Here is a 26,939-nt window from a genome sequence, read left to right as displayed (position 1 = left end):
ACTTAGGCTACATATGCAGTGCCAGTGTTCACTGTTTACAATTAGTAGGCTAATGTTTTCAATAACTGAGTCTGAGTGTTAAGAGTATTAACTGAGTGTTACTGTGCTCCTATGGTGTAATCATGTGGTGTTAACTGTTAATACTACAGCAGGTGTGAATGTGTTGAGATACTTGTTGTGTGGTGTATTATTTATATTCCCTGCCATAATGCCACTGCCCACTGGACATTAATATGTCAAATTTATGGTATTAGATTGGGTTTGTCAACTAAATCAGCCATGCTACTGCCTGCAAGGTGTTGTTTTTTGCAGCAATTTGAGAAGCCTACCGTACCACTTCTTCAATTCATTGATTTTCTGTTCTTTCAGGTTAAAACGTAACTTAGGTGAGATTAAAAACTTTAAAGTTGTATTGGCACCTTTTTTAACTCAAATAACGTCAAAAAGAACATCGCCTACCAAGGAAATTTTGAAGGATTTCCGACTGAGAAAAAAGGGATTTTTCAGGACAAAAAAGGAAATTGAAGAGGATTTATCAATTGTCAGAAGTGGAAGCACTGATTCTAAGACAGACTAGAACAACTAGGTAATTTTAGTTCTCTAATTCGATAAATTAGAGCGAAATGTCGGTAATTCTAATCTAATTCAGTAAAAAATTGTTTGCTTTAATTGTAGTTCTTATCCAATTTCCAGTTTTTCTAAAAATTTTAGTTTGTTTAACGGTATTTTTTTGTAAATTGAAAGATAGCCTACTGCGCTCTTATCGACGTTATACAAAGAAAATGCAATAAAACGATCAAGATCAAAGTGTCATTCCATCCTTTGAGCAGCAAAGACATGAAAAATTTGATCATTTCATCAATTCACTGACGTTACAATGTATATTATGACGTAAGTGGTTTTGGTGCTGTGTTGGTGGAATGTCACTTTGATGACCCGAGTTGACACATTGGCGTTTTTACCCAACTAAAAAAAGATATGTGACAACTGAGTCCAACTAATTCTAATCTAGTTTAAATCCTACTCTAATTTGTCAAAACTTGGGTAGCTCTAATCCTAGTCTAATTTGTAAAAGCTTAAATTAGGCTACTCTAATTATAATTTTAATCTTATTTTGAAAGACTAAAAAAATTCTAGTTGTCCGAGTCTGTTCTAGGGTACTCTAGAAGTCTAGATCAAGGGTCCGCAGATACTTGTTGCCGCAACCCAAAAAACAAACATTTCGGAAGAATATAATTTTACTCAAAATACTTTGCAATTTAATATCAATTTCATTACGATTGTCTCTGCATTTTAAGCCCACATCCAGACCGGACAATTTTGGGCTTAAAGCGAGGGACGATTCTCTGCCACTTCTATACTTTCAGTAATTTCGGAATTCTTGAATACGAAATACTGTCAGCAATTCATGAAACTCAGCATGAGCACTCTCATTGCCTCGGGTGCAACCTAATTCGTACCCTCAAAAACCTTGAACCCTTTCAAACCCTGAAAAGAGAAAAAATAGCACAAAGCCAAAGTCACTGATCGTCTGTAGCGCACCCAGCGCAAATTTTTCAGAAAGGTTGTCTTAGATTTTTTAGCTTATTATCAAGTATGACCACTAAAGTTAGTCACAATATACAGACCATATATGTCTATCATCCCCCAATGAAATTTTTTAAATCCGTTAACTGGTTTAAAAGTTATGCACAAAATACCTGTTACCTTTAAAAGTTATGCAGATGCAACCTAGTTCGTACCATGAACAGTTCGGATCGTTAGTTAGTACCTTGAAAAGATCAAGAGAAAAAATTTAAAAAAGCCGAAGTCGCTGATTGCAGTTTCCACAATCATTTTAAAATTTTTCCCTTGAAAAGATCGAGAGAAAAAATAGCTCAAAGCCGAAGTCCGCTGATTGTAGTTTCTGCAAACATTTTCCGCAGTTTCCGCTAACCCTAACTCTAACCCTAGAGTAATCTATGCTCTAACCCTCGCTGATCGCAGTTTCCGCAAAACATTTTCCGCAGTTTCCGCTAACCGTAGTTTCCGTTAACCCTTACCCTAATTCTAACCATAGAGTAATCTATGCTCTAACCCTCGCTGATTGCAGTTTCCGCAAACATTTTTCCGCTAACCGCAGTTTCCGCTTACCCTAACTCTAACCATAGAGTAATCTATGCTCTAACCCTCGCTGATTGCAGTTTCCGCAAACATTTTTCCGCAGTTTCCGTTAACCCTAACCCTCGAGTTTGTTTCATATTGTTTGGTGAAACTCCGATCAGCGACTTTGGCTTTGTGCTATTAAACTGCGATCAGCGACTTCGGCTTTTTTTAATTTTTTCTCTCAATCTTTTCAGGGTACGAACTGACTGTACAAATGGTTCAAGGTGCAAACTAGGTTGCACCCAAAAAAACATCGGTTAGTATAGCAGCTTCTTCCTCTTTATTATTATAATATTGATTTCATATGTTTTGCTATTGATTTCATATGTAGTGTAAATGATTCTCCACCAGAGGAATGAAGCTTTGTGTAACTTATATATCAAGGACTGTGAGAGATGCTGAACCCATAGTCGAAACCGACCGGATGGGTCATGATGATGTAAACAATATTGCTCACAATTTTTGTATGCAATTTTTATTAAAATACACATTGTGAAATCCCAAAGTCTCATTTCTGTAATAAAAACAGCAGCAAGACAAAAAATTGTGTCTAGTATACTTCAGCACGCCATCCTGAATTTTATCTGCAGCTCTAGTTTGAACATGCAAGTGGGCGATTAAATTTCGTGGATTGTGAATCCTAAAAAATCAACCAGCAGTTTGTGAATAAACATACAACTAAAAAACACCAGACAGGAAATAAAACAACAGTTAGTGTATGTATGATTGTATCGGTATGTGTTGTGCACTATTGATCAATGTAGTCAACCCGCCCGCCGTCAACCCATCCCCCTTTCAAAATTCCTGGCTGTGAGTGCCTTTAAATATTAATCAGTAGTTATGGGCATTGGCCTATTGTCACTGTCATTATTGTTGCACGGTTAAGAGGTTTTCTTTAAGCTTCACGATATGATAAATCGTGAAGCCGTAAAGCAACTACATAGATAAATTACATATGTCACCACCGTTCCAAACGGCTAAACTTTTGCTACCATCGCCCACTTGGCTCATCTCCCAAGTGGGTTTCGCCCAGATGTCGTGTACCGGTAATTTGACATGACTTACATGCAGTCTTCGAAATTAGCCCCGGCAATCGGCAATTGCCGGGGTGATTGCCGAGGCAGATGCATGAATGGCACATTAGCCTCGGCCATAAAAATGCCGAGGTCCCACGAGCGCTTGTAAGGACCACAAGATTACAAAAAATAACCCTAATTTTCTCAGACCACACCAGACTAGGAGGTTGATTCAATCTTACTATTGCTTAATGTTTTTATTTGCTTAATGCTTATAGAAATATCACCCTATTTGCATTGATTCAACACCAGTAGACGTCAAATTATTGTAAGCCAGGGGTCGGCAAACTGCGGCCCGCGGACAAACTTTTTGCGGCCCTCGAACGATCTTACTTTTAGTGCATAAACTAAAGTTTCATCATTATCTACGCGTGAATTTATTTTATATCATAACAAAAGGCCCTTTAACATGTGTCCCGACATTACTCGGTAACTCCCATGTACGCTACAAAATCTTTTGCGAGGCTAGATGGCCAAGTCGCAGTGCTATGTTACAACGGTTGTATGATTTGCGAAACGAAATAGTGACTTTCTTGATACGGTACAAAAGAATGCAGGTTTCGGCATTGATGAACTTAGTGATCCTGATTGGTTAACAGATTTAGCCTTTCTCACTGATTTCACTTCTCATATGAACAAGCTAAACTTACAACTACATGGATAGGAGCAATTTATTAATCAGATGTATGATCATATTACTGCCTTCGTAAACAAGCTACGTCTTTGGGAAACTCAACTAATCAGTTCCAACTTTGCTCATTTTCCCAATTTGGGCCTTTTTAAATCTTCCAACCCTGATAAGTACATAGGGCATAGGCTTTCAGTTATCGTTTCCACTAAAACTAACTTTGAATCTCGATTTTGCGATTTCAAAATCAAAAAAACAGATTCGATTTATTTGCCATTCTATTTTCAATGGATGTCAATTCTGTGCCACATGAGATGCAAATGGAAATAATTGAACTTCAATCATCCAACATATTGAAGGCCAAATACGATTCAGTTCCAATTGCCAACATTTATAAAGAATATGTCCAGAAATCCACCTATCCTCATCTGTATGACAATGCAAAACGTGTAATGTGCATGTTTGGAAGCACATATTGCTGTGAGCAGCTTTTTTCAAAAATGAATTAAGCAAAGAATAAACTTCGCACTCGCCTGTCAGATCGTCATTTGAATGACGTATTGCAAATATCATCAACAAAGTTGCCAGTTGATTTAAACACCTTGGCCATGACACAGAAACAACATCATCCTTTACATTGATAAATGATAAGTAAATAAAAACAATGCATTGCGTTTTAATACGAGTTTGACAATAAATATGAAACGGCAACAAACACGTCTCATTGTGCAATAGACACAGGAATAGGAGTTGCAGGTGCGCCATGATTTTAAGGATAATGTGGCGATTGTTTATAGGTTGAAATTTATGCGGCCCGCACGTTACCGGAAGTTTGTAGATTTGGCTCAGTAGTACAGAAAGTTTGCCGACCCCTGTTGTAAGCATTTACTCCTTATCGCGCTTCGCCTTCCGTTATCTCGTCCAGCTGTATCAGAAACGATCGCGCCGCTTTCACAACGAACCACGCAACATCAACAGACGTCAAATACATGTAAGTAATAGGTTAACGCGTTAACCTTTAGAGTGAGCTTTGTTAATTGCGGTTTGTGATAGATGTCTGGTTGCGTAACAACAACAGGTGCAATTTTATGAGCTGACAATGCTCATGTGAACTATAAAAAAAGTTTGCAACCTTATAAATACTGGCTTAATTGTTACGCAATAAGTTATTCTTTCATCGAATGCTTGTTCTTTACCAGTGCCATTGCCAATATAAATCATGGTAAAGGAAGAGAAAGTACAGTTAAAAAGTGGAATTTACTTGCTATAGGTTATGAAACAGAGGGGACAGAAGGAAAAGTTACTGTAGTATTTTGCAAAATTTGTAAAGAATTTTATGACGGAAACAAATCGGAATTAGAAAAGCTACGGGGCCCAGTTAAAAAAGTAGTACAAAATTGGATAAATAGTACTTTGCCAGTAAAGAAAAGTAATGTTTCCGATCATATGACATCGCGCGTTCATGAACGAGCAGTTTTGCATCTTAGAAAATGACGCTGTCGTCGTCATTTCTTATTGGGCGTTGTTGTTACGCAATGCAACCGGTCGGGAAAATTAAATCGATTTCTGCTGGCTCGAACGTTGAATCAACCCAAAATTAACATACTTCCCCCCCCTGTGAGTTATTTAATATGAATTATCGTAACAGCGTGGGTATCGTGCTGCTCGCTTTATCGCTACTTTTGGTATTATTACATCACAACAAATCAAACAATGTGGTCTTGATAGACTACTCTATTATATTTTTCGCTTCTCGTTTTACATGTTGTGGTAGCCTACAATTTTTTCGTAATAAACATTCACAGCAATTGCCGAGGCAATTTCAACTTTTGGCCTCGGCAACGTTTTTGCCGAAGTAAAAATATGCTAATTTCGAAGACTGTACGTGTGATTGTAATGTGTTTTGTAAAGAAGTGTTTTTTTGTGATTAGTGTTAAGAATGATTTTTCCATTACAGCAACCAATGCATAAACTTTCTTGGACTGGTTTGTTGCTTAAAAACTTTGTTGGTAACAAATTTTTCGTTGTTGATATATATATCGGTATCGGCCTAAAAATTTCATAAATATTGCCATCGGCCTTAAAAAGTGATAAGACTAGTTGAATCCTATCAAGGAGTTGATCATTTAACCTAATGATCCAACAATAATAAAACTACCCACAGGTCACAACTTAGATATTTTACTAGGCCTAAGATTTCTACTTTAGAAAAGATTTATAATTCATCATGGCTCCACCTGCAATTGGAGAAAATCCAAATACTCAAGTCATAGAAGATCAATCAATTTGGGACAATGCGGAGGTTAGCTTGTCTTCTTTAATAATTTTATAGGTTAATATGGTATATCAATTTTTAACTCATCAAGTATTTATTAGATATAAAGTGGCTGTTTTACCATTGGTGTGCGTTTTTGCTATATTATTTGTACTGTATCACTATTTGGACAAATTACAGAACATTTATGATAATCTTGGTGTATCGTAATGTATACAGCTCATCTTACCAATTCAGTATGAATTTCACAAATACTTTACAAAATCAAATGTCTCTGATAAAACCGTTTTTACCACATATGATTGATTGGCATCTAGCTAAGGATAAAATACCAGATAAAGACATAGGCATTGATTACGCAGGGGCAGGGAGACAGCGCCTACTTGTTTTTTGTTAATGTTAACAACTTTGAATAAAAACTTTGCGCTGTTTACGCAAATGCACAAGTTACCTTTGTTCAAATTCCAAAAGTCGGCTTCACCAAATGTCTTGTAACATAGGTTGCAAGTCTGATTGTGCTGAGGCAATTTTAGCTTGTCTATTTAATGCTGAGTAACGAGCTTGTCTGGAAAGTCTGTTACGACTTTTGGCTATATGTGATCTAACAGGCTAGCAAGAAAAGTTCAATTTTGAGAAAACTGTGAGTGTTCAAGCTATTTATCAAGAGTATGTGAGACGAAAATCGCCAACAATATTTCGATAACAAAAGCTGTTGCATTTTTTTTTCTTTCATTCTCTATACTTATTTGTTTTGTGTTGATGGTTTTGTTTGATAAACCATCGAACTCAATCCTAAACGAACAACATTCACTGCATTATATTTAACTGAGTACTACATAAGCAATTAAGCATGCAAGGGTATTCGCTATGTGTCCAGCTTTCGGCAAAATGATTCCCAACCTATATCATAACCATGGATTGCGAGATGGAATTGGCAATTGCTGAAGTTAAAACTTTGAACACGTTTGTCGTTTATTTGCCTGGATTCTGATGATTTCTTGCCGATTCTAAACTTTATTTGATATGCTCACGAAACAAAATAACTGCTGTTTGGAAAATAGTATACACTACTCAGTAAGCAAAAAAAGCTGTTTTAAGCGACCATTTTTTTTTATTTTTGCGTACCGTAAAACCTTACAACTTTGCCCTGATATCAGGAGTTAGCTGAAAATTATTTGTTGTAAAGGAGGTAATTCTTGTTGGAATGGCTTATCTAGGTTGCAAAGACATGTGCTAAAGCATGCAACAACTTAAATTATCAGAAGTATATAATCTTTTTCATTATTTTTTTTGTTTTATTTTGCTGATATTTTTTGGCTATATTTTACACATTTAGGTGTGGATCAAGCAATTTTAACCCTTTGAAGGTTGGAGGGGGCTGTCAATTCAACTTTTTTGTATCAACAGTTGTATCTCTAAAACCACTGAGGCTGCGACTACGAGATTTCTTGACTTTTCTTAACTTTTATTCACCTCTATTGAACTAAAATTTTGAGCGAATAAAGGTTATAACTTGAGAGATATAAGGCATTTCTCAGCACATCCTCTGAAATATTTCAAATTCTATTGTTCAAAATTTTCCCACCAGCTGGATGAAAATAATTAATTTGGCCCATGTCTCGTTAATCCTAACTGTTTCACAGCGTGAAGGAAATTGGCTGTATGCGTAGACCTTTTGTTCTCACCACCGCTTATAAGCGACGTCAATACAGTGAAAGCTTCAACTTTGATACGATGAGTTACCGTCGCTTGCGGTTGAAATTGCGTAAAATTAAACACAAGACTTGGTGCCAATGCATCTAGCGCAACAATTGTTTTTCGCAGACAATGATGTCCTTTCAATCAAACAAAGCATACAACGCTATTGCAATGACTCAGTGTCATTTGGAGTAGATTTGATGTAAAATGTGAGATAAGTATTGAAAGTGATCGACTTGTTTCTTTTGATTGCATTTTCCTTTCTCTTGACATATTCAACATTGTGGACTGTTTCTACTAGATTGCTCTGTTTGGGCCACAACGCTTTTATGAATAATTTGCAATTTAGCTACTGTAGAAGCTGCGCTGTAACATATTATGATTTTGGTTTCAAATCTTTCCTTCTGTCCGACACACTATCAAAAGCAGAAAAGGCGTCGATGTTCCCAAAGCTTCTCAAATATACTTGTAAAGATTTATTCCCAAGTCGACATGTAAAGATTTGAAATGCAATACGCTTCTCATTTGTGTAGGATAAACCAAAACATCACGCTTTTGTGAAAAGGACGATCGTTCCACCACGTTTATACGTGACGCGGCTTAGTTGAATCAATATTTTCGAGGCTTCTTGTACCACTGTACCAGGTTCACCGTCACTGATAAACTGAAACGCAATGCAGTACTTCGCAAAGCAATAATTGTAGCGTAACATTGCCATGTGCTATAACTCGTCATAAATTGTGAAAACTTGCGTATTTACTTGTCAAGTTGTCTCATGTGAAATACATGTTTACATAGCAATGCCACAATGAAATCTTATCTCTGTTTACCAAACTGAAGATATGAACTTATGCGACGTCTTGCAATGCTGAATCGACAGAAAGGCGGGTAAATGAGAATGGCTATGCTGCCAGTACTTGGTCTAATGCGAGGCCGGTGCACAATGGGAGAAGGGGCCGAGCTAACATTATATCTGGCGCGACCAGTGTTAGAGGAGAAGCCAAAGAAGCCAAGACTCCTCGGCAAGCATGGGAACTATTTTTTTTTTTTAAACATTTTGAACATTATTGTTCAAGAAACAAATAGAAAAATTGCCAGAGAGAATTTTAGATGACAGCAGGTACTGCTATTTTGGCCCAACCAACAACGAGGAGATGCTGGCCTTTGTTGGATTGGGGTATCTTCGGGGGCTTTTAGGATAGGCTGGTCATTCCAAGGATGTATTGTTAATCAACTGCAAGGGCATCCCATGTTTAGTGCAACAATGAGCAAGAAGCGCTTTAAATTTTTATTTTCGAATATTTCGTTCGACGACCAAAATACTAGGCCGCAACGTTGGAAGAATGACCGGTTTGCCGCATTTCGAGTCGTTTTCAAAATGTTTAACAAAAACTACATCAAACATGTCATTCCAGGTGACTACTTGTCATTGGACGAAACGCTATACCCCATGAGGACACAAATTGCCTTCAAGGACACAAATTGCATTCAATGGGAGCAAGTCTTTTAGGCGCAGACAGTTAGGCGCCGGTCAAATAGGCGCGCACACTGTGGCGTCTGGATATTTAGGTGCGGAGCACTGTGGCGCCCGTTCATTTAGGTGCTATTCCTAGTAAAGTCTGCAGATTGCATCAGCATGGCAGGTAGGGCAATGCTTTTCACACAAAATGTTGTATTAAACAGAAAAATATGTCATGGCTTCCGTGACTGAAGCTGCTTAAACCGGCAATGCTTTTCACACAAAATGTTATATTGAACAGAAAATATATTGTATTTTAATGTGCGTGTTCGGCATTTATTTGTGGTTAGTCCAGGTTTCAAGTTTTCGAACATGACTGAGTTCACTTTTAGTGAGTCAAAATATAACTACCGTATTTTACGGACCATAAGGCGCACTTTAAATTCTTTTTTTTCCTCATAAATTGATCGTGCGCCTTATGGTCCGATGCGCCTTATGTATGGATCAAGTGCGGTAGTGCTTTATTGCCTACACTCAAAACCAGTACCGATATACTATTATATATGGTCCGGTGCGCCTTATGGTCCGGTGCGCCTTATCGTCCGGTACGCCTTATGTATGAACAAAAAACTAATCAAAGCAATTTATTGACAGTGCGCCTTATAGTCCGGTGCACCTTATGGTTTGTAAAATACGGTACATTAAACATCAGTAAAAAAATATACCGTAGCCAATATTCAAGCGGGTGGTAGGCTTGAGTGAAGAGTAACTTAGTTTTCCGTCAAAACCCCGACTGGGTTTAATAACGAGCAAAGTCGCACCATTATGCTTGCAACTTGTAGCCAGGGTTCATATGCCCTATAGAAATGTATTCATGTAGTAGAGCGTTGTCTCATACGTACTCGCCACACGAACAATTCATCCCGAGTAGAAGTAATTGCGATTTAAGATAACAGATTAAGTAAAGTTCCATCTGGCTGCCACCCCCTGCTGCAACCTGTGTTCAGTATGCATAGCAAATGTCCTGTGGAGATGTGCTAATATCAAGAGTAGTAGGGCGTTGTCTCGCACCTCATCTCCACACGCGCATTAACAAAACAACATATTTTTTTGTTCAATATTTATATAACATTTTGTGTGAAAAGCATTGCTCAAGATGATACAATCTGCAGACTTTACTAGGAATAGCACCTAAATGAACGGGCGCCACAGTGCTCCGCACCTAAATATCCAGACGCCACAGTGTGCGCGCCTATTTGACCGGCGCCTAACTGTCTGTGTCTGCGCCTAAAAGACGTGGACCCCATTCAATTTACTGCACAACCTCATCAAATGTCATACAGTGCCAAAATGTGATGATTTGAAACGTCAACCTGGTAGACAGCACTAGTGATGGAGCAAGCTGTAGCCCAGGAGGCAGAGCTGTGTGCAAGCTTATCCTAAAAATTATAACTAAACTACAGAGAAAAAATCATAGCCATCAATCCAGCTTGTTTCTGCTGATTTTAAAACTGCTAGCAATTAGAGATTTAGCTGAATGAGGTATCACCTCATATTCATGGTGCTATTTTAACCAATCACAGCTCAATGTGTCTCTTAGTGACCTGTAATCAAGTTCATGACCTTAGGTACAAACTTTATAAAAGTTATATGCAAGAAATAGGTAGTTGGTGTTCACTGGAGTGATCATGAGGAGTGGGCAAAGTTGTACCCAAAGCACAAAATAAGGGGTCACAACGACCAAAGTGGCCAAAAAAATATTAATCTTCTTTGAATTTAACAAAAACTCATTTGCACATACTCATTATTCATGAATAAATAATGAAGCCTTGCACATGGCAAACACTCTGCAAGGGTAAATGACCTTTGACCCCCATGTGAAATTTCCGACACATGGTTTTTGCATTTTTTTCCCTTGCATTTTCATTTGAAATTGACTTAATGAAAATAATCTTCAAAAGTTACTTTTTTCTGCTGAAACAATTGATAAAATATTCATATTTAACAATATCATCCATTAAACAAAACCAATAAAACATGAAAATCGTATTGTGGTTGGATATACAAGTCACAAACTTCGGGCAAAGTTATCCACCCGGGCAAAGTTGTAAGGTTACGGTATATAATTATTCTCATTACATAGCAATCTATGATCGTTGCAGTTGATCGTAAGCCTTCGTGGCCGCATGAAACAATGGTGTAAGGTTGGCTGGGCGATAATAGTTATAATAGATGTTGTTAATGCAGGCAGATGATCACACAAAAAAGTTTTACAGAAAAACACAAGAAAATAAAGTGAAAATGCTCAAAAAGTTTAAAGCAATACCACACTCACCATCCACTAACGACGGTAATTTTCAATCTTCATCGTTTAGCAGTAGGGTGTTGCGTTTTTCAAAAAATTTTTGAATCTCTTTTTGGAAGTATGATTTTCTGACCGGAAATGGCGTAAAACGACAACAGAAGAAAAAATTTTTGAAAAATTTTATGTTTTAGGTGTCCCACGCTCATCACGAAAATTTTGCGTTTTGCCGCAAATGAACATATTTTCAAACGCAAGCAATTTCTACATTTTACATCATAACCACACCATGTTGGGTATGATTTTGATCAGAATTTTATGGAGAACATCACTAAACTATCAAAAGTTAATTTTCTGCAAGAATGTAAAAATTGAAAATTTGGCCTGGCGTAATATTTTGACAAAAATCCATTCGAAAAAGGTGGAAAAATTGGAAAATTAGACACAAAATGTTTTGAAACATACGGTATACACAATACTACAATAGTCTTATCAGTTAAATGCCAAACAGTGTCAAAACTAAGTGTCAAAGATCATTGGGCTTGTCAATCATCCTTGAAAATCACCATCTCATCTAAAACTTTGAAGCTATCCAACTCTTGTATCATGGGCCAATCTAATTGATGTTTGCTGGTACACCTTCTCTTTTTCTTTGAAGTGTCAAAACTGTGTCGTCGTCATCGTGTGAGCGTCTGGGGCCGAGGGTCTATCCTTTTACCACCCCAGATTCACGATGTTGCCAGACTACACTGGAAGGCTGCTAGAGAGCAGCCAGTCTTTGGTTTCATCATCCATGACACGCAGACCTTCCACTCCGTTAGGTGGCTTGAAGATGGAGCAGTCATTGATGATGTGGTCTGCGGTCTGTTCCTCGGCACCAAGTTCACAGGAGGAGGAAGAGGCCATTCCCCATTGATGCATGGTTGAGTGGAAAAGCCTGACGCCCGTACGGAGACGGTTGAGGCGCACCCATGCCTGTCTTGATAGTGTTAGACCGATGGGGCGTGTGTCAGCGTCGGGGATGAACGAATAGAGTCTGGTGGCGGTTGACTTCCATTCAGAACTCCATTTATGGTCCGCCCAAGCAGCCGCAGAGATGTCTTGTACATCAGCTTTGTTGATAAGAAGTTGAGCGGCTGGCACGAATGGGTGTCTTGATTTCAGTCGACGGGGGTGCTCGTTTGGGAGAGCAGAGATCTTATAGTGGAGAAGGTGGTTAGGCTCCAGTGCCCGTCGACCGAGTGACAGAGTGGCGTCTTCGCGACGAAGCTCGGTGGGTTGGATGCCAGCGAGAATGGGGAGATTGTCCAATGGTGTGGGACACAGGCATCCGGTCACTGTGCGCAGGGCGCTGTTTATGGCAGTGAGCACTGCAGCACCAAACAGGTGCACAGTACTCTGCTGAAGAGTAGACAAGGGCTAGGGCTGCTATACGCAAAGTGTCAGCCCTCGCCCCCAGCTAGAGCCTGCCAGGCGCTTGAGTAGCGCAGCGCGGGATATGAGTTTCTTGCGCAGTGACACCAAATGGTGGCGGTATGTGAGCGATCTGTCCAGTGTCACCCCAAGATATCTTGGTTCGGGGCAGAAGGACAGAGATTTTCCGTTGTTTTGGACGTGTAGCTCACGATCAGCTTCCCGATTATGGAGGTGGAAAGCTGCTGCCACGGTTTTGGTTTCGCTGAATTTCAGTCGCCAGTTCTGGAGTTAGGCTGAGAGAGTTTTCATGTCCTGGCTCAAGATGTCTTCTAGATTTTCCCACGACTTTGTGGAGTGGAGAATTGCCAGGTCGTCCGCATAAGCATATTTTGCGGAAACCGTAGTTGGCAGGTCGTGGGTGTAGATGTTGAAAAGAAGTGGAGCCAGTACCGATCCCTGCTGTGGGACGCCGTTTTTCAGGCAAGGTTTGTTTGCTCTCCTTGTTTGTCACTAGGCCAGCCTAATGATTGGTTGAATGGGTGTCCTTCAAAAACAACCAGATGGCGAATGAGAGGCTGATTGGCAACATCACCAGATGTTTGAATAACCGAAAGGTTGAAGACAGAAACGATGCAATGTCAGACGACAAAATAAAAGAAACTGATGACAAAATACGAGCTTATGTCACATCAATATGTTCGGATATCACACAGTTTTGACACTTCAAAGAAAAAGAGAAGGTGTACCAGCAAATATCAATTAGATTGGCCCATGATACAAGAGTTGGATAGCTTCAAAGTTTTGGATGAGATGGTGATTTTCAAGGATGATTGACAACCCCAATCAGCTTTGACACTTAGTTTTGACACTGTTTGGCATTTAACTGAAAAGATTATCGTAGTAACCATATGTTTCAAAACATTTTGTGTCTAATTTTCCAATTTTTCCACCTTTTTCGAATGGATTTTTGTCAAAATACTACACCAGGCCAAATTTTCAATTTTTACATTCTTGCAGAAAATTAACTTTTGATAGTTTAGTGATGTTCTCCATAAAATTCTGATCAAAATGATACCCAACATGGTGTGGTTATGATGTAAAATGTAGAAATTGCTTGCGTTTGAAAATATGTTCATTTGCGGCAAAACGCAAAATTTTCGTGGTGAGTGTGGGACACCTAAACCTTAAAATTTTTCAAAAAAAATTTTTTTGGTGTCGTTTCACGCCATTTCCGGTCAGAAAATCATATTTTCAACATAGGTTGTAAAATTTGCAACACCCTATTTAGCAGTACCGTAACTTGCATAAGTATTTTTAAATTGTGCGACAATTTCAGCACGAAAATTGAAGAAGCAAATGTTGAGAAGGTCAAAGCTGCACTATTTTTATCGGCGATCATTCGATCAAGACCATTGAACATTTTCATTTATGATTTTTTGATTAAATTCTCACACATTTCGAGTATCTCTGCTTCAAGAACATACTGGGGTGTCTTCATCGCGCACTTTACTGACATAGTTTTGTCTGAACTCGATTGTTTTGATCTTTCAAGGCTGCACTTCTCCACCTGTATTTGATGACATCGACGTTCATTTAGCGAGTTACAATTTTCCTTTCCGCTACTGGACACGTTCACACACAATAACGTAACAAACAATCATTGTTACAGAACAATGGACTAAACAGCAACCACAATAACAAGCGCTGGGAACTAAAGTCAAAACTAAGTCACATTACCAATACCAATCAATAATCATGACACAAGTTAAAGTGTCAATAACATTTCTGATCACGATTTGTACAATACTATGGCGTACTAGTGCAACAGCCTAACCTTGGCATCCCCTTAGGGCTTAGAGAATCTTTTCTACACCCCAAGGGAGGCAGTTCAAGCACCACTGTACCACACCAAAAGAAACCTTCAAACTTTAAAACTGTATATCTAGCTTAATGCACAACAGAAATTAACACATTTTTAAATCCTACAAAAGCAAGAATTATGGTAATTGCCAGGTGACAATATTTCTTCTAACCTGGGTTTATTTTTTCGGTCATTTATCGGTCTTTGACCGATTTTTTTAGCAAAATGTCTGAAAAAAATATATAGTCAGTTGGGGCAAAAAAAAACCATAGGGGTACTTGAGGTAAAAAAGGACAACCCCCCCAACTCCCCCTAAGAAAGATTTTTTTAAAAAAGCTTTGCATGATTAGAAACATCATTTATTTGCATTGTTTTTTTTACATACAATACGTGTCTAGAGGTAAGTAATCTTCAAGTACTTATGCAAATCACAAAATTGACCTGAAAACTGTCCAAAAAAACTTTTTTTGCTCTTTACTAAACTTTTTGTGGATCGAAAACGATTGTTGACAATCACAATTTTTTTTATGTGTATTTACATGATACTTTAGTGTGATTGTACTCTAGTACTTCAATTTTGATTACTGTTAACCTTTCATTCTATTCTATGTTGTCTTTTTTTACCCCAAAACTATACAATGTGTTGGGGCAAAAATAAACAGTTGTTTTTATTTTCCCTATGCTTGTTTTTCTTACCCCATCTTTAATACCTTTCATTTTAGAACGATTTTGGTTGCTATATCAGGAATTAAACGAACATTTTAATGTTTTACTTGCATTGTTGACTTGCCCTTCAATCATCATCATCATCAATATGATTAGCTTTGAGGTCGTCTCATTGAGCACTGTAGCGTGGTTTCAGGATAATTTCTGATTAGATATTGATCCTAAAGTACTCGCATGATATGCCAAAAGATGAATCAATTTCGATAGAAAGTGTGTTAAAATCAAGGGGACCACATACAAATGACAAGAAAAAAAGAGTGAAGAATGAAGATGAATGGAAGCATTTTAACAAATGAAGAATATAAAAAGCAAGTTGAAAACTTTGAAGCATATAGAACAAGCGCAAAAAAAGAGAAAAGCTAGGAAAAGAAACGCAGACGAAGATAAGAAATAAATTTACTGGACCTGGAGGAGGAGGAAGAAATAGAAAAAAGAACAGAGCGAGAAATTTACAGACAAATGGATGAAGACATGAGGAGAGTAGATACAAAGGATGGTAGAAGAGTCTGACAATGAATCTGAAGAAATGAATGATGAAACAAGAGAAGACATAGTTGTTGGAATGGAAGATTTAGAGGAAGAGAGAAAAGATGTAACTGAAGAAAGTGTAAATGAACAGAGGAAAGAAAAGAGAACAAATTGAAAATAAACAAAAAGCATGTTGGAAAGTACTTTGCAGTGTTTTGGGAGAAGCCAAGAACATATTATTGAGAAAAACTTCTGAAGGTCTTAAGAGACAAAGTTGATGGAAAAATTGAGCAAGCTGAATTTCAGTTTTTTGCACAAGAAATCAAATTCAGAAGATGCAGTGCATTGGGACTGGCCAACAAAGGAGGACAGATATCCTCAACGTTGAAAATTGTTTTTGGGGCCTTTCAACTGCAATGTTAACTGCTGCCAGATGTGCAAAATCATATTTTGGTTTTGCCGAAGAAGAGGAAGTAAAAGAAAAACTTGTGTTCCTAAGTAAATATGGACTTCATAATGCATAAACTTCTTTGTTTAAACAAGATGTTACAATTTCATCTTCATCTGTATATATAGCCTACCTATTTCTTCTGCTTTGTGTTGCTTTTAACAATCAAAATTTGCTGTGAAAAATGATTGTTTTTTTTTACCCCGTGCATGGTTTTGATTGCCCCAAACACTGGGGAAAAAAAACAACACAAAATATTCGATAAAAATAAAAAGAATAAACATAGTGCTCCAATTTTTGGATACATCAATGGAGTATCAATATTGATCAATAGAGGGTAAAATTGGACTTTTTGGCCCATTTTTCAGCGAGAAAATCAAAAGTTTGTCAATTTTGCATTTTTTGCCCCACTTGACTATAGTCAATTCGGTCAAAATGTCCGAAAAAATATATCATATAGTCAATTCTGTCAAAATGACTGAAAAAAACGTTTCTCAGCGAAACTTAATGTTGTAGCTAGTCAGAAAGTGCAAATTTTGGTTTGTATCAGCTACTTGAAAGGAAATATTTTCATCAGAAAAAATGACCAAAATAAATAAAAAATGATCGAATTTTTTCAAGTCATTTTGGACAAATGACCGAAAAGTCTCAGCAAAAGAAAAAACCCAGCTTCTAATACACATGGTATCCCTGGGTTATCACTGACAAAGGATAAATGAGCAATGAGCATTGCAGAACTTCGCAGATTTTATTATTCTGTTTTTTGACAACTAATTGCTGTATTTTACTGTTTCTGCAAGTTTAGCAAGATCTTTGCGAAAGAAAGTCTGTGTTGAATTAGTGGTCTAAAAATAACATGAACATGAATTGTAGTTTAAGATTGGTATGCTGCTTGGCGAATGAAAGAACTCGCACAATATTTTGATTTGATGTAATTTACTTAAAGTATAACTGTTGTATAGAGATGTACCGATATATCGGTATCGGTGATATCGGCCATTTTTTGAGTATCGGTATCGGTATCGGCAAAATTTGGCCGATACTGTGGCCGATACTAAACACGGAAAAAAAAGGCTTTTGCTGCGGATTTTCTAGAGAAGCAAAGATATAAATTTTTTATAGTAGTAACTAACGTCACATTGATGTAGAAAAATAACAACCTGTTTAAATTTTTGATACGTCACACTCCCATGACTTCTTGCGCGCAAGTTTTAACATTGGTTGCTTAGAGTGATTCTTTCACTTAAACAGAACATTTTGTTTCAGCGGTTTTGCGTTGTTCGATTCTTAAATTGTGTAAGGAGACTCAATTTCTCCAATATTTATCATTTGTGTTTCTTTTTTACTCTCAGCAGAGTATGAAACTTGTAAAAGTTTTTCATCCATACAACGTCATTATTGCGTTCATAAACGTAGTTGCACTGATGAGAATTTAATATTCGAAAACGCGTTCTGCAACATTGTTTTTTGCACTCTGCAATGCCTGATGCAGATTTATCTGTAGATTTCCATCACGCATTGAAGCGGTGATCTGATAATGAAATTTTCTACGGTTCGAGAAAAAGTTTTCTCTGCCTATAAAACGTTGAATGGTAGTTTAATTAATTATTTCTGAAAGTTCCTTGGTTTCATATTATCTGAATTAAATTATTATATCTGAAATCGGCATAATAACGTGACATCATCTAAACGTAACAGAAATAGCGAAGAGCAAGTATCACTATAAAAAAAAAACACAAAAATGCAACGCAAATAGGCAACATCAAAAGACATGGATGTTCTTTGACTTGTCAGCAGCAAGTGGTGATAACTGTGGCTGTGGGAGTTTGTTGCGCAGCCTACTTAGCCTACTCTGACATTGTTTAAGCTTGATGAGTTTATTACAACGAAAGGTGGAAATTAAATCACAAACTGATAGAACCAGCTTACTAAAAACAACCAAGTTACATGTTTTTTTTAAACGTTTAGCAACGTAAAAACGATGCAAAATTATACATTTTTGCTACCTTGGTAGTCTTGGCCTGGCAAAAGCTTCTCAACCAAACGACAAGCGCCCTTAAGGGTAGAACCTTTGACATACTGATATCCAATTGAACGAACCCGAACCATCAGATGTTAGGTTGTCCGTCCAATTGTGGCTATTTCAGCATTCAGCCAGAGAGTTGATTATTACTTTAAACTTTTTTTGGTAATTACACAACAAACAAGAGCAATAGCAGTGGTGGGAAGTTGCATTTTTCCTTTGTTCCGAGAAACGCAACCTTGATGACGTCATGAACAGCGTAGCTTCTGATTGGTTGATGATTCAATGGGATATCAGTATGTTAAAGTGCCTACCGCCCTTAGGTTGCACATTACTTGTCGTATAGTTTTTGTACGACTACACAAATGACTTAGTTTACATTTTACATCTTATTATCAATTATGATTGCCTATTTGGAGAGTTTGCGCAAACTCTTTATTAATTTTTCAGAAACCCCAATTATGATATAATGTTTCTTCCCTTATACCCCAGCTCTCAATCACGGTGGCCTTTCATTACTAAAACCTACTATTATGACACAACATTGAGTTGGGATTGGATTCTTGAATCTTCAAGTACCAAGGACTTCGAAATCCGTCCATTGTCACTCATAATGACGTAATAATGCCCCTTTGGCCCCTAATGTTGCCCATTTGAAGTTCCCCTTGCTGCTCTATAAATTTCCAAATTTGGTTGGTTTTGTGGCGTATTTTGGAATTTATTTATTGTAAGCGCTAAACTTGAACACAACTAATTTTAAATTTAGGGGATTTTTTGGTTTTAGACTAATTTGTCACTGTGTCAGTCGCGGTGGTGCCACCGCTTGTGTTTTAGCACAAGATCTTGTGGTTTTACTTTTGATCTTGTGCTCTTGTGCTTTAAGTTTTACCTTATTTGCATAAAACTATTAAAAAAAGCTTTTTTTAATAGTTTTATGCAAATAAGGTAAAACTTAGCATTTGATATAATTACTTGCAAATACCAAAATTGCTTCTTTTTGTAACACTAAAGTATCGGCCAAAATATCGGTATCGGTATCGGCCTAAAAAAGTGATATCGGTATCGGTATCGGCCAAAATATTGGTATCGGTACATCTCTACTGTTGTATGTGTATTACAACAGGAAGTCCTCGGTGAAGAAATACTCAAAATGGGTACAAATGAAGTTGTTAGCAGAACAAAGTTGCTGGATAACGAAATTAAAGTAAGTCATTTTGTGTGCAAGCACCTTCTTTTTTGTTTGTTGCATATAACAATGCACGTTACCAATGTAACTGTGCTTTATATTCAGCTTCAACCCTTAATATAACAGACTTGTGTAAATATCACTTAATGTTAAAAGTTGCCAATCACTGGCCTATGCACTCTCTTAAGGGGATTTTTGAGGACATATTTGTGAGTGATACCTCAGTATCAGCTTCTGCATTTACACAGTATTGATAAAATCCGTATCATGTTCTCATGTGAAACAGATTATGAAAAGTGAAACAATGAGAATCGCTCATGAGCTTCAATCCATGAAAGACAAGATAAAAGAAAATGCTGAAAAAATCAAAGTCAATAAAACCTTGCCCTATCTTGTGTCCAATGTTATTGAGGTAAGACGATTTTTCACATCAAAAAGCAGTCTTTTTGATCTCTACGAGAAGTGTCTGTAGAATCACATTCTTGTATGATTTACATTGCATTTTTATATGCCTAGCTATTAGATGTGGATCCTGATGAGCAAGCCGAAGAGGATGGCAGTAATATTGACTTGGATTCACAGAGAAAAGGAAAATGTGCCGTGATTAAAACCTCTACAAGACAGGTTATTCTATTAATGTTGCACTGCTGCAGACACAGCTTTAATGTAGTACCCTTTAAAATAATTTCCCAACACTTTTTGTTCAACATAATTACAATATGTTTTTTTGTTTAAATATGAGTTAATGAAACAAAAAGTTGCTTTGGAGTAATTGGAGAAATCGAAACAGGTTTAATTGCAATAAACAATAACACTCACAACAGAATTACATCATAAAGTAATAATTTAGGAACTATTGCACTATACAATTTAGTTTTTGCTTTTATGTTGTACCGGTATTGCATTTAAATCACTGTAATTGCTTGTGAATTTTATTTTAAATCTTTTTTAGAGATAGATTGTTCAAGCAATATTACTTTTTGAAATACCTTTTAAACACAAGTGACTGTTTTAATGTATTGCAGACTTACTTTCTTCCCATTATCGGCTTGGTGGAAGCTGAAGACATGACACCTGGCGATTTAGTGGTAAAAATCTAATGTATTTTTTAATAAATAGATTAAATGGTACTAATCTCTTATAACGGAAACTTTCAGTAGTGATATCGAAAATAAATAGTAGAATTTAAATTATTTTCGGTTTGTATTTCTGATTTTCATTGTGCCGCCATAGGGAGTCAACAAAGATTCATATTTAATCCTGGAAAAACTTCCCACGGAATACGACTCGAGAGTGAAGGCGATGGAAGTAGATGAAAGACCGACGGAACAGTATTCGGACATTGGCGGTTTGGATAAACAAATCCAAGAGGTAAATTAGTTTATCCTCAAGCTATTTCGCTATGAATATCAGCTATTCTAGTTGAATGCTAATTAATAGAGCACGATTGAAACTTTGAACTGTAGAGTATTGATGTTTATTTTCAGCATCACCTGCCAAAGAACAATTTGCTAAATGCTAAAAAAGAAGAAAAACAATAGATTATGTGTGTACTGTGAGGCCAAGAGATTCATGTTTATATCTGACTTAACAAGACTTCAAAATGATGTGTGAAAGCTGCGATTGGGTCAAAATTCTCAATTTTGATAATTTAAAGATCCACTATGACCCATTCTAGTTGCCATAACATTGAGAGTTATTGCTGAAAATGATACTGATTTTTGTTATTACCCCTTGGTTGTTATGTCGCAAGGTACTAAATTGAACTGTTAGAAGTAAGTTTAAGTAATTGTCTTTTACTTCATTTAACATTCTGAAGAGTTGTTACCCCACGCTACGCAATCGCTACTTTGTATCTCAGACAATTTTTATGGTTAATGATTGGAGCTACTAGAAGTCAATAAAGATAAGATCAGAAGTTACCTGAAAGTAATTTATATACGTCCTTGCGATTTGTTGCAAAATATTTTAGATGTTTCTTCTGAATCGTATACGTTTGTTTCTTGATAAAATAATTTTCGATCATACCTGCTACTTAAAATTAATCTATTTTATTTTAATCTTCACGGTTTGCAGTTAATTGAAGCTGTTGTTTTGCCAATGACACACAAGGATCGCTTTGAAGCGATTGGCATCCAACCTCCCAAAGGAGTTCTCATGTACGGACCCCCTGGAACTGGGAAAACTTTACTTGCCCGAGCTTGCGCTGCACAAACAAAGGTAATTTTTGATTTCCATATATTGCCAGGGAATAGCCGCAGAGTGTTTTTTTTACCTTTTGGATGGCTTAGTGTCGATACTTGAGTTGTTTTGAGCAGATTAAAAAAAAGAAAGTTGTTTTATTTTTGTTAGAATGAACACATTTTTTAAAATGCGTTTTTTTAGACCTAAGTATGGTTATGATATTTATCCAACCCCAGATAACCAACTTAACCCTTTTCGTGTGCTGACATTTTATTTATGTTGCAGTCTACATTTTTGAAGCTTGCTGGCCCACAGTTAGTGCAAATGTTCATTGGCGATGGCGCTAAACTCGTTCGTGATGCTTTTGCGTTGGCAAAAGAAAGAAAGCCAGCCATTATATTCATAGATGAACTGGATGCCATAGGAACTAAGAGGTATCTTAGAACATAGTGTCGATAGTTTGCAATCAAAATTTTTTTAATGAAATTGTCCTTTATCTGACAAGCACCGAATCTACTCAACAGCCCTCCCTTCCTACAGATTCGACAGTGAAAAAGCTGGTGACCGAGAAGTTCAAAGAACCATGCTGGAGTTGCTGAATCAGTTGGATGGATTTGAACCAAATAATGACATTAAGGTATTCAAATCGGTATAATACCAATCAATGGTTGATATCTTCCGCGTTATGTTTGGAAGCGGAGCTGCTGCAGAGAACGTCTAGCGCAGTGGTTCCCAACCGGGGTGCCGCGGCACCCTGGGGTGCCAATTGCAATGCTCAAAGGTGCCGCGAGATAATTGAGATATTGCAATAGTGCGGCCCATTCTTTATTTTAACTTTATCTCGTTAAGTTCGGAATTTATTTATTTCTAATCGACTTTTAGTGCGTATTAAGTTTCGCGTCTCGCAGTCATTCCCGGCTCCCTTCTGGGGTGTCGCTTAGTGGGGAAGTCGCTGGCGGTAAGTTGATAGTCCGCGGTAAGCCATTGTTTTCTCGCCCAGGAAAAACAGCGTGAAAGAGATTTTGACTGGTTGCTGTTCTTTCCATAAAAACGTTTGAAACGCATCATTATTACCAGGTTTCATGATTTAATTTTGCGAAGAAATCGAGAAATCCATTTTTACTGGACTCTCATATTGTTTTGAATCTTAAAGAAAAAGAATTAATTATTGACATTTAGCCTATAACGATGGAAATTTTAAGCTTATGCACAAGCAGATGCTTCTCGACAAGTTCTAGATAAAAATTCAAAATAAATATCCTTGCGTTGGAAAGAAAGTTATTGTATTTTTGCTGCAGTTGTCCAAGTCATACCTATGTGAGAGTGGATTTTCCGCATTATCGAACATAAAAACTAAAAAACGAGAACGACTGCTTATTGTCAAGGAAGAAATGCGGGTGGCTTTATCGAATGTGCCCTCAGATATTAAGGGACTTTGTGCAAGAAGTCAAGCCCAAATTTCACACTGACGTTTGAATAAATACATTTATTTACGCGCGCTATACTGTACAACTCATTTTGTGTCATTTCATACAGTTGTTTGAAATACAAAAACCTCATAAACTTGATCCAGTTTTACCGGTTATAGGCAAATTGTTCGTAAGCAATTGTTCGTAAAGCAATTGTTCGTAAGCAATTGTTCGTAAAACAATTGTTCGTAAACTGTTTTTCGTAAAATGAAATCCGTAAAACAATTCTTCGCAAAGCATTTCTTCGTATACATCAAATTTTAACTGCATGCACAAAAAAATGCTTTAGGAAAAATTGTTTTACGAAGAATTAATTTTACGAACAATTGCTTTACGAACAATTGCTTACGAACAATTTGTCGGACACCAGTTTTACCAGGGTGCCGCAAACTATTTATCTCTTTGATAGGGTGCTGCAAGGTCAAAAAGGTTGGGAACCACTGGTCTAGCGCATCTTTCCAGCTTAAAACGTTGCGTGGCTTGCCCTGCCATAAAATGCTCGAGTTTCTTGGCGGAAAGTTTGATAGGAATCCTTGCATCACGAGATTTGGTGTCGAACAGCAACTCTGGATGGTGGTTACATGAGGAAGTGGTTTCTTTTAAAAATAATACGGTCTTACTTCCAATATAACGTTATCATCTCAAACTTCAACCAAATACTTCACTTTGGCGGCAGTGGCGGAGTGGTTAGCGCGTTGGGCTCACAGTCGAGAGCCTGCGTGTTCGACTCCAGCCACCCGCACTTGCTGTTGTTTCTCTGGGCAAGAAACTTTACGATAATTGCCTCTACCCAGTGATCGATTTCGAGTAATGGGTAGTACCAAACTTAAGTCATAAGCAGAGTAGACAACCGGAAACAGACATTGCCGTCGGCTGCAGCGTGGGTCAGGTGTACGTTGGAAGGCGTACACCGATGCATAGCGCTCAGGTCCGCTTTCCCGCAATGCAGGATAAAGATAAACAAACAAACAAAACAAACTTTTGTTCCATCAGGTGATTGCTGCTACCAACCGAGTGGATATTTTAGATCCAGCTTTACTTCGCTCAGGCCGCTTAGACAGAAAAATAGAATTTCCTGTTCCGAATGAAGAAGCTCGAGCAAGAATCTTACAAATCCACTCCAGAAAGATGAATGTTAGGTCAGTTTGCGAAATACGTTATCTAAGCTGTTTTTGAATGCACGTTGTGAAAAAATAATACCATACAAATTAATACATTATTTGATCATGATTTTTCGCCTGAATATGTCCTTGGTTTTCAGCCTTGCATGGTTGGCTTGATACTATGTAATAAAACAACTGTTTTTTATTTAACTTCAGTTCAGATGTAAACTTTGAAGAGTTGGCTCGCTGCACTGACGATTTCAACGGAGCTCAGCTGAAAGCTGTTTGCGTGGAAGCTGTAAGTAGCATGTTTATCTACATCACTTGTATGGTTGATGGGGCATAATGGGCATTGGTTTGAGCGATACATCGATGAACTCGTTAAATTCATGATGGTGAAGATGCGAGTCCGCTCAACTAGTCATGATGTTGAAAATTGTTGACGACTGGAAGGTTTTTTTAAACTTTGTATTTATTTGTAGCTTTGGTAGAGAGTTTGTCTTGTTAAACCATTGACATGCAAAGCCGAGTAACGTAATCAGATTTAACAGATTTATTTAGGTTTGTTACAGTAACATTTACAAACAACAACAAAAACTCGTTGAAACAAATTTCAAATATTTTTGACATGATGTCATCTTCATGAATAACACAGTAATTTGATCTTACAACTGAACAAAATACGATGATTAAATATAAAATTTATTAACAGGAAAAAAACTACACAGTGCTTCTGACTAGCTCAAAACTCAAAGCTCACTGCATTAAACGGCGTCAAACAGACCTTTTTTCTTTTACATTTGTTTCAATGTAGTTTTTTTGTTTTTTGTAAATATGTTACTATAATAAACCTAAATAAATATGTTGAATGTAATAACGTTACTCGTCTTCGTATGCTTATTGTTTGTATTTCTAACTTTAGCTTTACTGCAAAATATAGCTGTGAAAGGTCAATATTGTCGCAGTAATATAGCCTGCTCGTTAGGAGAGAAAATAACAAAAACAGCAATTCGACTAAGTTCCCAATGAACGAACTGCGTTTCTTGTGCCCGTAAAGTAGCCTATCCTGTGATCTGTACAAACCCAATAACTTACGGTTGTTAACGCCATATTCTCAAAAAATAATTCACAAAAATTGTGTTGTTTCTGCTTTTAGCTAATGAACACCACATAAATTTTGCTTAGGGTAGAGGCCTAGTTGCAGATACACGTAAGTTTAGAAAGTGACAAAACTATGTTTTCACAAAAATTGACTGACGAGGTTCTTTCAGATTACAGAATTGATAGCACGATAATTCCGGTTAACCACTGATCCCAAAAGTTGAATGCAATCATTTTCTAGCAAAGCATGATCTTGTGAGAGTATACTCTGTCAAGTCAATCAGTAGCCGATTGTTTTGTGACTTTTTCAGGGGATGATTGCGCTGAGGCGTGAAGCGATCGATTTAATGCACGAGGATTACATGGAAGGTATCTTGGAAGTGCAAGCGAAGAAGAAAGCAAACTTACAATATTACGCTTGAATGTGTTTTCAATACTAAGGGTTCTTGTCGCACTTTCGTTAAACGAAGAGAAATCTTCGCATAATCAGAAAAATACTTTAATTTACAACTGCAGAAGGATACAATACCACTGCTAAAAGAGTGACGTCTGAAAGTTGATGTTTTTTGTAGCCTTGTTTTCATTTTCAGCGACGTGGTGTTATACTGCGTTCTCTTTACATTGAGCGTTTGCAATAAACACCTGTCTTGTGAATGTTCAATTTATTGCGTGTGCACTTATAAGCAAACAAAAACAATCCGTCGAGTTGCATCGCAAATTAGTCAGTTAGTCACTGGACTTAAATCACAATCTTCAATCCAAAGTCAATGCTTTTCCAACTGAGAATTTTCGCTCACTTAAATGAAAACGCTAATTGGTTTCAGCCACCCAAGCCTTTTCTGAAAACTCACACTTTTTCTGTGGCCAGTTGATTTGGTTTTTAAATCTTTATCCTCGGACTGACAAAGATTTGATAGGTCATTCCTGGTAGATTTGCATACTTGTTTCGCATTACTCCTGACGCAAGGCCGGTTACCGAGGTTGGCAGAGTGAAATTTTCCGATTGTTGAAGTGTTATTCCCGGGAAATTCTTCCATTCACTTGGTTCTGAATGGAGAGCAGTTCTAAAATGAGTTGCTCAAGCGCACGCCCTGAGAGCTGAACAAGCGCCGCGTGATCTTGAGCCGGCGTGTAACCACTGATCTACAGGGCCGTTGACAGGATTTCTCGGGCCCGGTACCAATTTATTTTCGGGCCCCCTTCGGCCTTCATCGACTATGTTATGAAAATAAAGGTTGTGTACATGTACAAACTTTTATTGATGTCGTTTAAGCATGGTCATTTAACAAATCTTGCGCAATCTTAAAATTTCTTGAACCGCAAAACTTACTATCTCTATCTAGCGGTTGCTTTTTTGAACTTTTATTTGTC

At 37.4% G+C, this 26,939-nt stretch overlaps 1 protein-coding gene across 2 annotated transcripts; it reads left to right on the top strand.

Moving 5' to 3' along the window:
- Positions 1-441: 441 nt before the first annotated feature.
- LOC145779216 (26S proteasome regulatory subunit 6A) lies at positions 442-26,229 on the top strand. 2 transcript variants are annotated; one of them, XM_082590753.1, is made up of 12 exons: positions 442-586; positions 19,649-19,729; positions 19,998-20,123; positions 20,228-20,335; positions 20,737-20,799; positions 20,945-21,082; positions 21,788-21,931; positions 22,181-22,329; positions 22,436-22,532; positions 24,358-24,503; positions 24,684-24,765; positions 25,880-26,229. In XM_082590753.1, the coding sequence occupies exons 2-12, from the start codon at positions 19,676-19,678 to the stop codon at positions 25,988-25,990; spliced, it is 1,218 nt and encodes a 405-aa protein (XP_082446879.1). In that variant the 5' UTR covers positions 442-586; positions 19,649-19,675; the 3' UTR covers positions 25,991-26,229. The 2 variants fall into 2 exon arrangements, with proteins under 2 accessions (XP_082446879.1, XP_082446878.1); XM_082590752.1 differs by lacking the exon at positions 442-586 and adding an exon at positions 6,012-6,151.
- Positions 26,230-26,939: the final 710 nt, after the last annotated feature.

This window comes from Aplidium turbinatum, chromosome 11, assembly GCF_918807975.1.
Source record: "Aplidium turbinatum chromosome 11, kaAplTurb1.1, whole genome shotgun sequence".
Lineage (NCBI taxonomy): Eukaryota > Metazoa > Chordata > Ascidiacea > Aplousobranchia > Polyclinidae > Aplidium > Aplidium turbinatum.
The sequence above is the reverse complement of the archived record's forward strand: the minus strand, read 5'-3'. Positions and strand labels throughout refer to the sequence as shown.